Genomic DNA, 18,701 nt, shown 5'->3' with positions numbered 1-18,701 from the left:
TTTGCGTTAAAAAAAATCTGCCAAATGGCCATTCAAAGCTTGCCGGAAAACCGCGAGCTTAAAAAAACTGAAATACTTGGCAACAGTAAAAGGTCCTGGAAGATCGCAAGCCAGATAAATTGCGCACACAGGAAACCCCGCTGCATAGAAACCATTTTCTACTTTTGGACCTTTTTATAAATGTAGTGGAGTAAAAAGTATAATATTTGTCTTTCAAATGTAGTGAAGTTAAAGTACAAGTACTCAGAAAAAATAATACTCAAGTAAAGTACAGATACTCACAAAGTGTACTTAAGTACAGTACTCAGGCACATTTACTTCGCATGTCCACCTCTGCATCTGAGACGCAGGAAAGTTTCATTTTGCACTCCATTTAATCTCATTAATGTCTAGGAGACAAGATGTTAAAGTGATATCCTCCCAACCATTTCATTGCTTTCTTATTTTTCAAACTGTTTCATTGACTCAACATGACTTGATTTATTGGGAACTTCGCTTCTGCATTAACGACATGCATTCAAAGATTTTCACGATTTCTATCAACAGTTATTTGTGCAGGCGTGTTGTGTTTTGCATGTATTTTGCCATTGAATGACGCTCTAAAGACTACATGTCATTTCCACTAAAGGCAGATCCTATAATACACGCTCATCTGTCTGTTCAAAAACAGAAGCGTTAGTAATTGTCTCATATCTGTATCCCGGGGTGCACCTGATTGTCAGATAATCGTGATATTTCGTTAAATTTTCTCAGTGAGAGACGAGCCAAAAAAGATAAAATATTCAAAAACTGCCTTAAAAAAAACAAATGCCATCATTTTTACGAGCTCACACAACTAAGCTGTCAGTCGCAGGAGCAGAATTCTGGGATTGCTCCATCTGTTTTGATAAAAACTAGTTTATTCCCGATAACTCGTGTTGCCTGCACTTTTTGTAGCCAACAATCTCCCTATCAACTCTTTCAGTAGTTACACTTTTTCCCCGAGTGTTTCATTGCAATAAACGTTTTATCACCCTCGCCGTAGCGGCGTGGTCATGTGATCGTGTGATGTTCAGTCAAGGACAAACACAGATGTTGAAACCCAGTCTGTCCACGTTGCGAGGCATAAAAGATGATTTATTCATAAGAAGATAATTACAACTCTCAGTGGAGTTGTGCCATTGAGAGATTAGACCCCTACTGCGTTTGTGTCTCTGGAATGGAGCGTAGATCACAATTTCAACAAAACATAAAACAGCATGTAAACGTCTCTGTTTGGCACATAATTATCCAAAGATTCTTGTTGGTGGGAAGACATATTTAACCAGGGAGTTTCTGAAAACCAGACCCGGAGTTCTAGACGGTTTGGGCATTAATTCCGAGTAACTGCGTGCATGCAAATCAACGTAAGACAGCGTTTTAATTTCACCTCTCTCTCTCTCTCTCTCAGGTTAATTACTATTTTGAAATGTAAACACGAGCACGAGTTTCTTCTCTCTATGCGTAAAGGTGAGCAAAAGCGAGGCCGCGTGAGGTGAAGCGCTCCACTCAGAAGTTAATCAGAAAAAGACATGCTTTCACATTTCTTTGGGCTGCGGGAAAGAAGATGCCAAATATATGGCCGTGGCGGTTAATTGATTCTTCAACGTAGTCAAAGACAGCTTAGATTCAAAATGGCAGGGCTGTTTACGCGAGAAATATCGTCTCGGGGACCCTTTCAAATTAAACACATTTGAAAGCTAATTTGTTTGAGTGCATTCCGTCTGGGTGCGAACAACACGCTTAGCGCATTTCAATTGTGTCAGAGAAGTGCTAAACAAGACGCTATATTTGAAACTAATTTGTTCTCGCTTGTTTTCGCAGAATGCATATACGTATCCCAGACCGCTCCCGGGGCCCTGGCTGAGAGACATCCACACAATTCACTGAGGGAGGAGGCCGTGAGGACACGGAGCGGTGCAGATAAAGCCTTTCTTGGATTTGCAAACGCGAAAGAAGCCTTACTGAAAAGAATAAAGCCGGGCGACACGCATCTCCTCTCGGACAGAAACCATTCATTTCGGACTCTTTCGAAAGTGGAGAAAATCACTACGCCATGAATCTGACACCCTGTCCTTAAACTAAACCGGTCCGCTAGTCAATTCAACAAACACTAACCGTCCCCCACAACACGGCACTGGCAAACGTGAATGGCAAAACCAAATGTAATGAACTGGCAAAACGGCTTTGGAGGCTGCCATTGTTCCTGTATGATAGCTACCTGCTCTCTCCGTGGAATCTACGCCCACCGTTCGGATCTTTCCCACCTCCCGTGCCGCTCATCTCTTTGTGTCGTGTAGTGATGTGATGACTATTCATGCCGAACCATTGAAAGCGTCTCTCCTGATCACTGGACAGTAATTGCTCAATTGAGCACAACTCACGGGGATGTTTCTGGAGGACTACACGACAACAGGAGCTATTTTTGACTGCTGCGGAAAAATGATTGAAAAGAAAGCGACGAGAGCTATTTTGTAGGGCCGCGGCTTCACCGCGAGTTGCCACTGTGATTTGATTTCGGCACTGGCTGAGCTCGGACAAACCACAGGAGAATTGAATTGTGGGTAGAACGTGTTTGTTGTGGATGCGTCCTTTTTGTTTCCTGTTTTTCAGAGATTTTCCTGGATTTTTTAAAGGAGGCTTTTCTCTTTGTCCAGACGAGTTAGCAAAGTTGACTATTTTTGTACGAGGACCTGTCATCATAACTCGATGAAGCGTAGAGAGATGGACTTCAAAACATTCACATGCGTGTTTTGGAACATTTGCATCCGAATGCCTTTCTTCACCACACGTCTCCAGCCACCGATCGAAAACAGCAACTGGATGTTTTCTAGAACAAAAAACAGTACTACAACAAAACCTGGTGGAACATCAAGCAGCTCTCAACTGGTGGGTGTCAAGCCAAAAACAGGTCACGTGTATGCTAGGGTCAAGAGGGGCAGTGAAAAAATGATGTGAAAATGCGACTAACCATCATTCGTAATCAGAGCAAAAACAAACGTTTTTCATCTTTTGTGGTCGACATTGAAGGCTGTGCCATGCAAACACTTTAGCTTGGTAGAATCAGGCCAGATTATACAGATGCCAACGTGGACGGGCTGAATGAAATGCCATTATCACTGAAAACCATGAATAAAACCACACACAAAAAAATGCTGTTGTTTTAACCCCTGCTTGGGTAAAATATGGACAAACCCAACCGTTGGTTTAAATGAACCTTAAAAATATCAATTTTAACCCAACCATAGGTTGAAAAACCCCAGCATATGTTAATTTGAACTCAACGGATGGGGTTAAATGAATAATATTAAGTGAAATATAAATTGTGCATGTATGAATAACAATTATTCATAAAAATCAAGAATACACAAGCTCGACAAACCTGGTTTGTCACATTATTATCAGACCTTTGGCAAAATTAATACATTTTAATGCAAAAACAAAGCTGGGTTGCTTCAACCCACGGTTGAATAGCATATGGACAAACCCATCCGTTAACTTTAAATTAACCTATGTTGGGTTTCAACCCATGTTTGGGTCCAAAAATGACATTTCTTAGTTTATTTAAACCAATGGTTAATTTGTCCGTTTTTTACCCAACCATGGGTTAAAACCGCCCAGTATTTTTAAGAGTGTGGTACCGAAGTAAAATCCCAGTTGAGAACTGCTGACATAATCATCTGTGCCAAGTTTTTCACACTTAACCAACCACATTAGCTTCCACATTAGCAGCACCATAAGCAGATTTACAGTATTTCTGGCACAACGGTAACAAGCCACAGGTAACACGTGCAAGAGACAAAGTGCATTAATGAAAGCCATGGCAAGGATTATGTAGAAATGCACACCCACCGCCATCTGTCCGGGAGCCCCCACGACTGTTACGTAATTCTTTTAATTGCATTCAACAGAAAAGTTAACATACTGTATAGCTGCTCCTGTAACAAGCTGAATTACAGTGAAACCTGCCAAGGCTAATTCATATCTTTCGATAAAGTTACTGGCTGAAGAGAGATGAATTGGAGTTGAAGATAATATGCTGTAACGATGTAGGAGTGTTCCCGTGCGGTTGCTAGGGCATTGATAAATGGTTTCTAGGGTATTTTTGTAGTTGTTTACGACTACATTACCTACATTCTCAAACAAGTCCACACGCTATATGTGGCTTGGGCTCCTCTTTCAATGTTCATAAAGCCAAACTTTATCAAAATCATGATTCGTACCTTTAGAAATACTGCAATAGCACACTTCAACATCAACAAACCATGTGAGTGGCTGCAAACATAACTAAAGACAGCTTAAACATTTTCTATTACGTGTTCTTTAGCGAGAACTGGCCACCCTTAAAGATTCTTGTATGAAAAAAAACGTCAATCTGCCAGAAATCTATCAATGCCACTGAATCAGTGGACAGACTGCAGGGGTTCTGCCTGGTGACTTGTGCAATTTAAAGCTTTACTCTGTGATTTATGTCAGAAATTTCTAACTCAAAGGTACAAAAAACATAACCAAAAATGGTCATCTCTGATACTTTTCCATGCCATCTAGTCAAAAGTAAGAAAAGATTTCCTATGATCAACTTCTCTTGAAAAATCCAGACGTCTTTATGGTTGCATTAAAAAAACATTTCCATAGTTTACTGCAGTCAAGACAAACACATATATTTTAGTTCCTCGTCCCTTTCTTAGAATTAACAACGACCTTCAGTTTGTAAAGCAAGACGAGAATGCTGCTGATGAAATGATGTTGTTTTTTTAAATGTCATATTCAACAACATCCTAATCAACAATACATTTCTATATCTGAATTTCTATTGCATTAGAAAACACCATATGTTGATGTTTTGAATGTGTTTGTGAGGGTTTGTTTATATGCCCAGCCCATTTTAAAAATGTGTTAACTAAAATAATACATATTTCAACCCAATCTCAGTCTTTTAACTAGTTAAAAACATTCTATATTTATTCATTTTAACGCCATATCAGCACTAAAAGCTATTCATGGCAAACTAACACAATTTTACACCAACAAAATACCAATATCAACAAAAAAATGTGTCATTATACACAACGTCTAAAGGTCTTTGCACATACAGTCCGAAATTTTCGTATGCGTTTTCGTATTTGGCTCTTGTTTGTACGGTGTCTCTGAATTGTTAAAAAAGGCCACTCAAAATGCTTGACGGATGCGAAAAACGCATAAAATCGAACCTGGTCCGAATTTTTTTGTGACGGACGAAAATATCGGAGGCAGTGTGTAAATGTGATTGACACAACGTGAGGTCGTATTTATTTTTTTAACGTGCGGAAATTTCGGACGCAAATTTCGGACTCAATGTGCAATGGGCTTAAGACTATTAAAATCTGGGATGTCAACTATTTTTAAACCATCTATATCCTAGTACACTCTCCCACGCTACACTACAAATTGCTGTATACTTTTTCTCATCTGGGAAATTTAGACCAAAAGTTGATTACTCATCTTGCACTTACTGGTTTATGTCCAATAAAAAACAATGTTCCGCCCACAGCTAGCATAAACAAAACTGAGAAAACATGAATGGATTAGCAGGTTTAACACACATTCATGTAGTCCTTTCCAGTTTATTAAAGCAAAAGAGATATTACTATTATGTTATGAAATATGTTGTTTTTCAATTTAACATTTACATGCTAATAACACAATCTATATAAAAAAGAAAAGAATCTTCCTTGTAATCTCAGACTTTTGGACATCTACATATATAATTTACATTTATAAAAATAAAATTCGCAGCATAATCTGAAAGGTCAGTTTAACTACGCTGACAATTGTCTGAAAGAGGTTGAACTGCTTCTTACATATCGGACACATTGTGCATTAGTGGAAAGAGAACAAAATAACCACCTGTTATTCATCACGTCAGGTACAGATGTGCCAGACTCTCAGACAGACTGCGAGACATAATGTGGATTAGCTCAGAAAAACAAATCTCATACTTTTACTTCCCCAAAATTTTGTTTCCAGTAATACACATACAATGGACGTATATTGGAGCAAGGTAATTATATTTTAAGGACTTACATTCATTCTAATAAATTGAATTGGGTATTTTTGAGTCTAACTGGTATAATTATGGTTTGTCACCATGTAAACTTACTGGTATCCTTGCATGTGTCATATAAAGATTACCGCATTTACATGGTCACTAAAATAGTGGAAATACCCCAGAGACTTCCATTAGCTACATTTTTTAACAAACGGACAGGCGAACATGTAGAAATAAAAATCAAGTAGCTTAACTTCTATATCACATACATCACACTGTGACAAACTCTGCATCTATGTTTTATGTATGCTCATTTTCCTCTGTGGTAACTGTTAACATCAGAACACATTTCATGCAAACCACAGCAGAAGACGTGTTCACATGTACAGACTTCTCTCCTTTGACCTCTGCTCCAACAGTTGATATGTTGCTATTTGTATTTTTAACTGTATCCTCGGTATGTCTGTGGCTCTTCTTTAGAAAAATAAATGAAATACTTTCATAAAACTTGTCGGGGTGACTGTGACTTGTCATTGTGGCTTGAAGGCCTAGAGAATGATGTAAAATGTATACAAATTCTGTAAGAAAATGTCAGGATTTATAAAAACGACTTATATATTCCATATGGAAACTCTTGACTTTGCGTTCACACATTATACATCAATGCAATGTAAAAAGAGATTGACTTTCTTTCTTCTGCAGAACACAAAAGAAGATATTAACCAAGCAATACTGAACCCCATTGACTTGCTTTGTATGGACACAAAACCACTGAGACATTTATCAAAATATCTTATTTTAAATAAAAGTGTCAAATACAGGTTTCGACTGACATGAAGGTATAAATAAGTAAAGAAATACAATTTTTTAACTATTTCAGTATAAATCTGCTGTGCCCCAGTATAGATTTCAAGTTAAAGTTTTAACAATTTGTTCATTTGTCAGTGTATTCATTTACATTGATAATAGCGGCAAATAAATGGATCTATATGAAACGTAGTAACCTAATTCATGCTTGTAAAAGCGACTCATGCCTACTTTCGTGCAGAAATCCACGCAAGGGTGACAACACGCGACTGAGGTAGGCTATGAAAACATGGCGAAACTAAAGTACGTTTCTAAATAATATCGATCATCTTATTTGGACTCGATCACTAATAGCCCCTGTAGATGGACATCAGAATTTGTTTGTGCAAAGCAGGGAAATGGAAGCAGAAAGGAGAGATAATGAGTCTGAGGGAGGTAAAGACTTGATAAACAAACTTCTGTAAATCCCCAGCCAGTCAGGTCTCCGATATTAGAGGAAAATGTCTCAGGAAAACCTTTGTCAAGTCTTTAAAATTGCATTGTTGCTTAGAAAAACATTTGTGTTCTGTACTTTCAGAAATGAAATTAATATTTAATTTAATAGCTCTAGTTTAGGACATTACATAAAAAGTAGTCAGTACCTATGGCTGAGATAACTATGTGCTAGGCAGTACAGTTTAATGCACTACAGTTGGTTGAAAAAATGAACCAACTTTGTTTGGACTTGGCTGTGAAACCAGAAAGTATTGTTTTTTTTTTAGATAAAATATGTTCTTTATATTAGTTGGAGCCATAAAGCGACTGGTTTCTTAAAGTATTGTAATTGTAAATTCTTGAAAAGATGTAATTATTCATTGTTATCATTGTGAAATGAATAAATGAATTGTTCCAAACCTGTTTACATATTTTAGGTCTGATGAACACAAAGGAAGATATTTGAAAGAATGTCAGTAACCAAACAGATCTCATCCCCAATTTACTGCCTTAGTCAATAGGGAATGAGATCTGTTTGGTTACTGACATTCTTCCAAATAACTTTCATTTGTGTTTTGCAGAACAAAGAAATGAAAATTTGGGGTAAACTATCCCTTTAAATTAAAACCTGAAAAAGAAACCGACGCTCTTATCAAGAAAGTTTAGTTATTAAAGTGCTTTCATTGCAGACAGAAATTTTTCCTCATTTCTACAGCGACATTAACCGAACTCCTTTCAATACTGTCTTAAAACTAAAACACTCAACAGAATACAAATACCAACCTTGAACTACGATTACTATCCCCCACTGAAAAGACACAAAATTCACATGTGTAAAAAACACATGTGATCACGTGTTTTGGAACATTTTGGTGTGAATCCCATGTGCAACCCATCGGAATACATGTAAAAACCCATGGGATGACATGTGGTGATGTGTCTCCACATGTGATCACATGTTCTTCACATTTAATCACGTTGCACATGTCATCCCATGGGTTTTTACATGTTATCCTTTGTGTTTCACCTGGGATTCACACAAACATATTCCAAAAACACATTTCACATGTGTTTTTTGCACATGAAATTCGTGTGTATTTTCTGTAAGACAACCATGGTTCATTTTACTTCCTTTAACTGTAGGCCACATTAATAAAAACATCTGCTGAATGTCTGCTTACAGTGTGAAAAGCTTCTTATCCCAAAACCGCTGTGTTAATGTGGTACAAAAGTTGAATCAGAAAGTCTGGCACCCAATCAGCCCCATTCTGTATTTGATGATAGCGCAGTAAAGAATGAATCGCTGCTCCATTCTTCCTCTGCGGGGGTGAGATCTCTCTGCGTTTTCTTTTAGTTTCTCTTCCCCTCGCTTTTCCGCTCACACGGCGAGACTAGAGAGTTACGGGTGCGGTGATGTGAAAGTAATGGATTGCCAAGCTGTCGCTGGCTGGCGTCATTAAGAGGAGGACACTAATGCGCTTTTAATTACAAGTGTCATTACAGAGAAACATGAGTGACACTGTTGCATTCATAGCAACATCGGCGTCTCAATCTGCAGGGCTTGCTGTTTTTTTTAGTTATTTCAGTGGTATTAGCAGTAATGGAGTTGCGAGACGCACTAACAGATTTCTGCTGCGTGCCAATGTTCTAATGCGCTGTAAGTTATTAAGCGGACGCTTTTATTTAAAGTGGCATGCGGCGCACTTACACCTGGGACTTTATCAAGGACACAACGTCCTCATTTATACCTGGTGTAAACATCTGTCTCTGGTCATCCCGTCTCGAGTGGTCGAGGTGAGCGGTTATCGACTGGCAGTATAATGTACATCTTGAGTGAGGTCTCTGTGGGATCACATGGGGTGACATTTTGAAGGCCGGGTCTCCAAGACATACAAACATCACTTACTACATCTGTTAGTGTATGTTGATAAAACACAGCTCCAAAACACCAACAAACTGCCCTTTTAAAATCTGGCCTTTAAAATACTTTTTATGCCAAAAAATTTATTTGCAAGCCAACAATATATTGATAGTATAGCATTTATGTGTAGTATGTTTGGGTCTTTCCAAATGTCTTCAAGGGCTGCACAATATATCAGATTATCACAATCTCAAGAATGTGGATAGTTGACAAATCAAGAGTTTGGTTCCACACTGTAAAAAATGATTCTGTGTCATAGTAGATTTCATGAAATTAACTGAGTAAACTTGACTTAATACAATTGTGTAACAAAAGTTCAATACAAGGGAAGGAAGAGGCTGGAATCAGGGTAGAGCTGACGACTACGTACTTTATTATTTAACAGAATAGCACAGGCGCTGTACGCGCTCAAATCAAAACACCCTCTCAAAGGGTAAGAACAGTCCTTTCTGGTCAGAGCTTCCCGCTCACAATCCTCTGCTCACTCGCCCGAACTCTCTCTCGTCTCCAGCCGTCAGCTCCGGTCTCTCTCCCCGAATGTCTCTGCCTTGCTGCTTTTAAGCCTCTCCACACCAGTTACTGGAAATAAGGCACAGGTGTTAATTATTTGTGCGAGCGCCACTCACTCACCGCTCGTCTCCTCACTCTCTCTCCCGCTGCAGACTTCGCTGAACCACGCCCACCTTGCCACAAATTGTGTCCTTGTTTTTTTAACCAAAATTTAAGTTACATTGATAGAAATATCTTGGAATTCTAAATGCACAAATAATTGAGTGAATTCAACTTAATTTTATCATGTTCAACCCCCTTAAAATTGGATAAAGGATCTTTATTTAATTATTTTGTGGTGGAACTACATGAATTATTTAAGTTAATTTCCCTAACTGAGCAGTGCATTTAGAGTTCCCAGCATGCTCTGCATGCGACAGCATTAGGAGAGTCATTTTTGTGAAAAAGTGCTATTTTATGTGCTATAGAATAAAATGAAAGACTTGATAGTGTTTATTGTTCAGTTGTCTTTAAGATTTAGAAGATATTCTGTTTGTATTTCTGAGTTTCGTGGTTACCATCTTTCAGAAGAGTGGCGCTTGTGCTTAGGTTGTGGGAGAGCTCAAGCTGTTTGTTTTTTCACTCAGTGAACAGTAATGATGCTAATGTCAGTACTGAGTCAACCCTCAGCTTACTTGTACATCACATATGTTATAAACAATAATAAATGTTAAACTGAACTTAAAAAAGATCAAGAAGTTATCTCCAATGCTCAAATTAGTATTTCTTCTTGATTTTTTAAAGTTTATCATGTGACGTGCTTAAATATTTTAGGTAATTTTACTTGATTTATTCGTGGAATATTGCGTTAAAAATATGCTTTAAAGTACTTAAAAATATTTTATGTAATACTGTTACCTTAATTTTTTAAAGTAAATAGCTGTGTCATTTTTACAGTGCAAAATGAGATAGCTCCGTTTTTAATTTTTTTCAAAAATCATGTTTTTTATTACATGATCATGTTTTTATTGTGTTAGTTAGCTGTATTTTTGAGTTATTATGGCTTAAATCAAAACAAACCAACTGCAGTTTGATTGATATTAATTGGAATAAAAAAACATGATTTTGCAAAACATGATTTAAGCCATAATAACTCAAAAATACAGCTAACTAACACAATAAATACAAAAATGTACTGGTAATTTTCTGCCAGTACTTTATCCGTTTTTTTACGTGATTTTTTTAGAGTGTACGACTGTTTCCCGAAACCGTAACTCTGTCGGAGATCAATCCTTTGAACCAAGTTGGTTCAGCAATCTAGTTGATGACGCCATACAGGTGGTGGAGTAATGACGTGCTAATAAATACGTTCAGATCGAATTAATATCAAATTCTTGCTGTAAATAACATACATTGTATTTAACGGCGACTTTAATTATCCTACTTTGTTATCTGTTGTTTCATTTCACGATATTTCATTTATTCATAATGTTCCTCCTACGTCACTCTGCCCAGGGATTCCCCAGGGTCCTAGTGCACGTACTATCGTGAGCATGTGCACTTTTCAAAAAACAGCGCTTGTATTTTCTTAACAAACTAAAAGATGTAAAATTAAATTTGTTTGTATTTTGAATTATGGATATAGAATTCACTGCATGTTGCTTGCTTAGTTTGCTCCAAGGCATTATGCTTGTAAGTCTACATGTCATAATAAAAAGGAACTATGCTTCTAACCACATTCTGCTTCACAACTCCTTCCTGGTGGAACATTCTTCCTAACTCGGTCCAGTCAACCACAACTCTCACAACATTCAAAAAACTAAAACCCATCTCTGTGAATACTTGACAGACAAATGAAAAAAACTAACCCTCTCTCTTTCTCTCAACAGGTATTGTTCTGGCTTTTGTTGAAACTAGTAACTTTGTATTAGCACCTATTGTATTATTGCTCCTGTATGACATATCGCTTATTGCTCCCTGAACTCTCTGTAAATCGCTTTGGATAAAAGCGTCTGCTAAATGATTAAATGTAAATATAACCACATTAATTTATTTTGTATTTGACAGCACTAGGTAAAACAATAATTTTGTGTACGAATCCAACTTGAGGCTTGATAAGATGAGATAACTTGCTAAGTGATGTAATATAGCTACAATATGGCGTCATCAACTAGATTGCTGAACCAACTTGGTTCAAAGGATTGATCTCCGACAGAGGTACGGTTTCGGGAAACAGTCGTACACTCTAAAAAAAATCACGTAAAAAAACGGATAAAGTACTGGCAGAAAATTACCAGTACATTTTCCATTTATTTTACGGACATTTCCGTTAATGCTGAAATGTTATTTAATGCAGTGCAAAATGTAAAATACAGGTAAAACAACTGTAAAAAATGAATACGAAGAATTCCTTCATATTAATACTGTATATTGTGCCCTGTATATTGTTTTTTTTTTAGAGTATTACTACATCGTTAATTTCCCCAATGATCCATCGTACTATGGTGGTCAATCAGCGAGTTATGTCGTTGTTCGGGAAACGCACCCCAGCACAGATCTTCAACCACTACACCACAACCCCTAAAGTCCTAAACAATTCCATATTTAATGAAAATTCAAGCATAATGTTTGTTTTGCAACAGCAAATTCCTTGAGGAAAAAAACTAAAAACTCAAGTTACATATTAAGTGATATATTTTCAGGATTACTTCAGCACGAATCTAATTATTCTCCTCACACCATTAATTTGCCGGTGTAGGGTTTTGCTGTGCAGACAGACACATCAGAAATGAAGGGTGGAATTAAAATCACCGTGTATCAGTTAAAAACCTGCAACGCCTCATCTGACATGATGGGCTCTGCTCTGCTGATTCAGTTTATTCTGTGGCAGAAAGATTTAATTTGTCCCATCACCTCGTATGAACCACGCCCCAACGTTATTGCCATTGAAAGAGGTGAAAAGAAGAGTTAATATGACATGAAACACTTGGGGACTATTAAACCTCATGAAACATTGGAAAATAAACAAATTCCAGAATAATATAACTTAATGTTGACAAAAAAAATGAATTAACATAAAATTGCTCTTATTTTATCTTTTCGCAATGGAGGACAATACCAATGAAAGTGTGTTTGCAAAAGTGTGAAATTTGCCTGTAGATCTTATTTTAATAGTGGTTATGTAATGTATTCATTTGCAGTTCACATGCAGTTCAAAAGGTAAGAACTCGCCTCAGATGTGTATATATAACCCTCATGATATAACACAGAGACTCTGCGCAGAACTGAATACTAGTTTACTGTATCAAAAAATGCAGTATGCAGTATGCAATGATAAATGTCTAAAAGAGTAGCACGCATGGTTGTCACATGACGGCATTATGTTGATGTTCAATTATTTAAATCTCATAAAAACAGTTTATTGGGAGTCAGGAATAATACATAAATGTACATAAATGTTATTATTTAACAATATTATTTCCTGGTAAATTTGTCACAATAGAAAAGTGAAAGTCTAATAGAGTGCAGTGCATTGTGGGATGTAGTATTTCACATAATGTGCTCTTGTAATGTTATTTGGCAGATATTATCAGACATCTTACTATTCCAAGCATACATAAAACATGCACACTGCCTAAAGTACTGATAGAACAAAAATAGTACAGACTTGGCCAGAGTCTTCTTTTACCAATTATGATGGAACACGTGGCTGTTTTAGACAAAAAAAAAACACATCATGAGATGAATAGCGGCTTTGAAAATGAATTAAACATATCAGCATGCAAATGCATTTTTCTCAGCTCACCCGAGCTTGCAATTTCCAATTATCAGCAGCGCTGTGTTTATGAATTCAAATATTATGACTAAAAGGCATTGAAGTGGCCGTGCGAAATCAAATTTCGACGTTTATGACGGAACATATTGTGGCTAAATCAAATCAGCACTCATTTATCACTCCATTATCTCATATCATGAGGTTTTAAAAAAGCCAAAACTTGCTGAATCCACATCTCGCAGCAATTATTTATCCTGATTCGTTAACACTTTACAATAAGGTGCTATTTGTTAACAATTAGTTAATGCATTAGCTAACATGAACTAACAATGAACAATATTGATACAGCATTTATTAATATTAATTCATGTTAATTTCAGCATTTACTAATACATTGTTAAAATCAAACATTGTCACTGTTTACATGAACTAACATGAATAACTGTATTGACATGAACTAACATTAACAAGGAATAACAAATGCTGAAAAACTAAATTGTTAATTGTTAGCTAATGTTCGCTAATGCATTTACTAATATTAACTAATAGCACCTTATTGTAAAGTGTTACCCCTCATTCTTCAACGCATTGTTCTCCCAGACGACTTAAGCGAAGACTTGTTTTTGTTTTGACATCCTTAAGAAAAATCACAGTTGCTAAACTGCAGAAATTATTTTAGAAATATGATTAATTCAGTCCATGTCAACAAGTATGATAAAATATAAGCGCATTTATTCATTCAAAAGGGTTCAACGTAATTCCATGCCGCTCATTGAGGCAGAAGCTTAAGGGGTCTTTTGGTTAATTTATAAAGTCCCCAATTCACAATACACTGCTTATAATAATCATCTAGCACTGCTTAGTGGATTCAAATTTAACCTGCTTCACCCAAGCACTTTGCCCACCATGTAGAGCTCATCTTTTCTCCGGCACACGCTGGTTTGCATGTCTATAACATCCATTCAGCTGTTTTTTAGTCCTGCTGCCATTTGAGGCTTCACCCACAGCGCCCTTTTCCAAAACCTTTTAGCATGTAAGAGCTTTTGTGCTGCGACACCGAGCCGTTAAGCCAGCGCTACAGCTGACATCCTCAGCACTGATATTTAAGCCACTTTGCTAGCTTAGGCTTCAAGATTGTGTCTGTGTTTCTTATGCTTTATAAATGATTTATAGTTTATTTTTAGAAACAGACCAACTGTAGGCCGTTCCTCATGTTACGTGTTAAACATGGCAATAACGTAAATGATCCCTAACAAAAATAAAATCTATTAAGTAGTACTACCATGTTTTTTCCTGACATGGCACCGCAGGACACATAACATCCTAATACCTTGTAAATATATGAAGTACTTTGGGGTTCCATGGCAAAATATGATTCACATTGCCGTACCACGGTACCGACACAGTTTTTCTAAACATTGTATATGTTAACTGTGATCAATTCCATTCATACACCCAGACAATGTGCTGAAGCGTTTCTCGTGGCATCTGTACGATTTTTCTCTATGTGACTTTACAGAAATCTGCACGCAGAACGCTCGCTGCCTAACAAGAGAAAAACACTCAAATGAGTCTGACTCCAGAACTAGCTGGATTTGACCTTTTTTCTGGCTAAGCAGACAGGTTGTACAGATGCTCAACCAATGAGGTCCCCAGTGACAGCAGAAAGCACTTTATGTCAGTAACGGGCAGATATTGTTCCAGCGATTTTCAGCCAAACCTGTCAATTTGTGCATTTTGACACGGAGAATCTGCTTTGGAGAGAGAGAGGACACGGCAACACAGAACTCTGTTACAGGCTCTGATTCACATATTAATCATCACAGTTTGTTAAAGCGTCACTGTTGTAGTCTTGATACGGACATAATAACACAACGGACCCCAGTGAAATGCACTGTACAAATAAACACGTTCATTTATCAAGGTAGACTTCTCCTATGATCAACAACATACTGCTGGAATGAGACAGCGCGAGTAATGGAGACTCTGAAGGAACACACGTTACTTTGTTGGACAACATGAGACAGATGTTTTACTTCCGAACGTGATGGATTTCTGAGAAAAAGAGGATATTTAATAGGGATGGAAGGGTCGACCTTAGAACAGATGCTTCAGATGATGATGGCATATCAAGAATGACCCTTACAGAAACAATTTTATAATACAAGCGACGCATTTATTTGGCAATAATATGGTGAATGATAAGCAAAGCAGTATAAAATGTATAATGAGAAGCTCTCATCAGCATAGAAGTCTGAACACAAGGTCAACTGAGTATGAAGGTCAACTTCACTCCCCTGAGCACATTTTTTGAAGACGATTTTTTGGCACCCAATGATTTTCATTACAAGCACACAAAACCACCTAGACATTTCTAAAAATATCTTCATATATTTTATTAAATAATTTACCATGACAGAAATGGTATCCCTTTAAGTTACGACTTCAGATGTTAAAGTTTAAACTTTTTCTTTCTTAGAAAGGACAGTGAAACTACTGTAGGAACATTCACAAGCCAGTAAATGGGGACAATTTTGTAAATGTGGTCAAATAAATGAATATCACTCAAAGTGGATTTGTCTCTTTCCTAGAAGTGTGTGAATAACGTTCCTTAACTATAGAGAGAAGAAAAACATGATGGTTCCCAGGCTTTTGATTAAGATGTTTAATTAAAAGACATTGTGCAAAGGTGCTGTTTGCATCTGTACAGATTAGACTGCGTCTAAAGAATATTTATGTATTAACTTTCTTCTCCTCACCGACGTCTTATTATCCTGTTTTTTTCACTCTTGTGAAAGATGATTGTAATTGCAGCGTTGTGAATTACAGGTTTCCTGGGCCGGATGCAAATGTTTTTTTCCATTCATATTTTGACAGGAGCCTTTCAGCTCTCTCACAGTCACAGAAGCACACACTTGTCTTTCCCTCTCGGTGCGCATTTGATTTTACACGTTCCTCTCTCAGAGTGTGTCATTTGTGGAACACCAAACAGAGTCGGAAAAAAATTAGGATTCCACATTTGATAAATCAGCGATAAACAGCGTGACGTTTGACCGTGAAAAATCACAGCTTAAACCATTAGTGCAAAGGCGTTTACAAGCTTCAAAAAATATCTACACACAAAAATTATTTAAAAGAATGTATTTTAACACTGAAAACACTTTAACTCATTAACAAGCACTGACAAAAAATCTAGAAGTCTGCGTGTTGATCTTCACCAGTGACCTACGGCTACATATCAATACTCATTAACAGAAGTCACACGTTTGAGTCATTATGCTCGCTGAAGTGTTTCCCTTTCTAAAGAAAGACTGCTGGTACGTCTTATATAAAAACAATAGACGTTATAATAATATTAGTGTTTACTGAACTGTAAGATTTTAATTCTACAGAGGATAGATTACTTGCACATAAATACAAGCAACTTTGTTGTTTTTGATATCAGACTGCCATTTTTAAACAAAATCTTGCTCACTCCCTTCCTTTCCAATCGACAGACGAAAAATATTTTTTAAATATGACTATTTAACTATTTGTGCTGTTGGTTCATAAAAACTAGTTGATTCTTCTGTCTTGCTAAACTTTCATAGCTTGTATCCTAAATGGTACTAAGTAGGGATGCACGATAAATTATCGGCCATATACTGTAGGTATTGGCCGATAAATGGACATTTTTAATTTTATCGGTATCGGCCGATAATAAAATGTATGCCGATATATTAAAGCCGATAATTCTTAAATCATTTCCTCTGGTTAACTACTTCATCTGCACGCTGCTCGCAGTTAAAATACAGTCCAGTACTGTCTTTCTGTCGTGATCATTCTCTTACTGCTATTAGCAAAACATTGTTGATGTAGATACAATATTTATGAATGTGTAAATTATAGGAATAAAAGCATATTGTTTGAATCAGACTGCTGTCTGAATGCTTTCTGTCTTGAGACCTGTTAGACATGTGGCTACTGAAAACATTTTTCTGGAAGAACATCTATAATTTGTTTAATAAATATACCAGAAAAGTTTGAAGGTTAAAGAATCGTTAATGAGTGTAAAGTAGGCTTGGTACATGATTTTTTTAGGGAAAAAAGAGAACTCATGGTTACCTTGTTTTCCGCTTAGAATGTTTCAAATAAAAGCAGTTGTCCACTTTTTGCCTTTCGTTTCAGTCTCAGGTAATTTTATATTAATATTTAGATACTGTATATCGGCCAATATATCGGTTATCGGCCTCCAATGTTAAAGAATTATCGGCCAAAATTTACATATCAGTGCATCCCTAGTACTAAGTAAATAAAATGTAAAAATTTTGCATAATTTTCCAAATTTGAGCCATCTGCTATGATTTGATGGGAAATGTCAGTTGTGACATCATTTGACTGCAAGCTACAATTAACAGTTAAGTTCCCAAAGTAACCTGCAATTTTACATTTCAAGGTGGCGTAGAGAGGCAAGTGACAGATCACGGCTTTAAAAAAAGTTTGAAAATGCCTTTTTTATGTGATCCACATAACAGAAATATCCGTTGTTTTTATTAAACATCTACCCCTGGGATAAATAAACGCAGATAGTTGAAGAAACATCCATATTTGATGTGAACGCTTCAAAGTGGTCCTTATTCAGTAGCACAACACATCTATCGGCAAGCGGCGGCTTTGTGCCGCGTTGTCCCCAGCGGCGGATCTCTCTGAGCTCCGTGTGCTCACTGATGGCGTTCGAAACAATAAAAACACTCAAACTATACATTTATTGGCGTGTGTGTGTGTTCCCTAGAAATCAAACTCATGGCTTTTGTACTGCTAACTCAACCCTCTACAAACTGAGCTACAGGAAAACAAAACATGTACTGCAAGTTCAAGGGCAGAAAGACTTGTGACAGAGCTGTAAGAAGGCGGAGAGCTGGTGGGTGTTAAAGAGGACATAGACGCAACAGAAGTGCAACAGTCTGAGAGACGGGAAGTGACTAATGTCAGACACACTGCAAACGTTGCATGAGTTCTTACTGTGATATTTTAGTCATTACCGGTAATCGAAGTGTCTTGAAGTACTTTCTCCACACAATGAGGACTATGAATGTCTGATCTGATTATAAGAGACACAAATCCACTGAGGGAAAGAAAGACTCGTGCAGCACTTATAATTTATTCACTTTCTGTTAGACAGAAACTTTCTATTATATTTTTATAAGATC

At 37.0% G+C, this 18,701-nt stretch overlaps 1 protein-coding gene across 2 annotated transcripts in view; it reads left to right on the top strand.

Moving 5' to 3' along the window:
* Positions 1–6,557, top strand: part of lrrtm4l2 (leucine rich repeat transmembrane neuronal 4 like 2) — a 32,094-nt gene extending 25,537 nt beyond the window's left edge. For both annotated transcript variants that reach the window (XM_057357423.1, XM_057357424.1), the window contains exon 3: positions 1,843–6,557. In XM_057357423.1, coding sequence (XP_057213406.1) covers positions 1,843–1,908 — 66 coding nt within the window. In that variant the 3' untranslated portion in view covers positions 1,909–6,557. The remainder of the gene's footprint in view (positions 1–1,842) is intronic.
* The last annotated feature ends 12,144 nt before the right edge of the window (positions 6,558–18,701 follow it).

Source organism: Triplophysa rosa, linkage group LG17 (genome assembly GCF_024868665.1).
Source record: "Triplophysa rosa linkage group LG17, Trosa_1v2, whole genome shotgun sequence".
Taxonomy (NCBI): Eukaryota; Metazoa; Chordata; class Actinopteri; order Cypriniformes; family Nemacheilidae; genus Triplophysa; species Triplophysa rosa.
The sequence above is the reverse complement of the archived record's forward strand: the minus strand, read 5'-3'. Positions and strand labels throughout refer to the sequence as shown.